The sequence below is a fragment of the Haliaeetus leucocephalus genome, unplaced genomic scaffold, assembly GCF_000737465.1.
Source record: "Haliaeetus leucocephalus isolate CR32 unplaced genomic scaffold, Haliaeetus_leucocephalus-4.0 Scaffold438, whole genome shotgun sequence".
Taxonomy (NCBI): domain Eukaryota; kingdom Metazoa; phylum Chordata; class Aves; order Accipitriformes; family Accipitridae; genus Haliaeetus; species Haliaeetus leucocephalus.
The window spans coordinates 10,717-11,886 of record NW_010972874.1 but is presented as its reverse complement, the minus strand read 5'-3'; the positions used below and the strand labels follow the sequence as shown (position 1 = coordinate 11,886).

General features: G+C 68.1%; 1 protein-coding gene across 1 annotated transcript in view; it reads right to left on the bottom strand.

Annotated features, from left to right (window-relative positions):
* The window catches only part of CPSF1 (cleavage and polyadenylation specific factor 1, 160kDa), a gene marked incomplete at both ends in the record, with an annotated part of 8,157 nt that overhangs the window by 1,323 nt on the left and 5,664 nt on the right, over positions 1-1,170 (bottom strand). The window contains 4 exons of the mRNA XM_010574427.1: positions 267-408; positions 536-620; positions 715-805; positions 1,037-1,168. Of these exons, the coding sequence (XP_010572729.1) occupies positions 267-408; positions 536-620; positions 715-805; positions 1,037-1,168 (450 nt within the window). The remainder of the gene's footprint in view (positions 1-266; positions 409-535; positions 621-714; positions 806-1,036; positions 1,169-1,170) is intronic.

Below are 1,170 nucleotides of genomic sequence, written 5' to 3'. Positions count from 1 at the left end.
GTGTCCCCCAGAAGCCCCAGGTGTCCACCAAAACCCCTGGGCATCCCTCAAGACCCCTGTGTGTGTCCCGGGACCCCAGGCATCCCCCTGGACCTGTGGGCATCCCCCAAGACCCCTGTGTGTCCCCTGGGCATCCCCCAGGACCCCCAAACATCCACCGAGACCCCTGGGTGTCCCCTGAAGCCCCTGGGCATCCACCGAGACCCCGGGTGTCCCCCGGGAGCCTCGGGTATCCCCCAGGACCCCCGCGCGCGCCCCCCACTCACCCGTCCACGGCAGGTCACCTCCTCGCCCTGCATCAGGCAGGTGCCGACGGCGATGTAGCCCTTCAGCCCCGACACCGTCTCCTCGCTCTTCAGGGACACCGTCTTCATGCAGGTGACGTGCTCCCACTCCTCCAGGTCGATCCTGGGGGGGGGATAGAGGAGCAGGATCAGACCCAAAACCCACCAACCACCACCTGAGGGTGAAACTGGGTCCCTGGAGGGTTTTGGGGGGGGACAGACCCCCCGGCACGGCCCCCCACGGTGGTTACCTGGTGTTGGGGATGGTCTCCCAGCTCACCGGGGAGATGAGCTGGATGGAGAAGGCTTCCTGCTGCGGGTGGATGTAGCGTTCGTCTGCGGAGAGGAGGGGGGGGGACAGGGCTCAGACGGGGGGGGTGTCCCCAAACTGCCAGGGGAGGGGAGACAGGGTGGGACACGCCGGACTTACCCCGCTCGATGCTCTCGAACTCCTTCTCCTCCCCCGTCATGCGAGGGATGCGGGTGCAGGGGTTGATGACGCTGGTGGCCACGGCGTAGACCTGCCAGCGACGCCGGTGTCGGTAACGGGGAGGGATGGGGGGGACACACACAAACGCGCGCACCGGGAAAGCCCCCCACCCACCCCCTTGTCCCCGGGGATGGTGGCACTTTGGTGGCTTCCAAAGCGGGACGGGGGATGTGGCTGGGGTCCCTTTGGAGGAGGAGGAGGAGGGCGTCCTGAGGAGGAGGAGCGGACCCCCGGCACGGCACGGTACGGCACGGCGCGGTACCTTGGACTCCACGTGATAGGCGACGTAGTGCGTGGTGCAGCGCAGCGGGATCTTCCGTACAGGCCACGGCGCATCGTAGGAGAGGTAGGCGGGCAGGACGCTGATCCGCAGCTCCCCCTGTCCCGGCAGCCCCC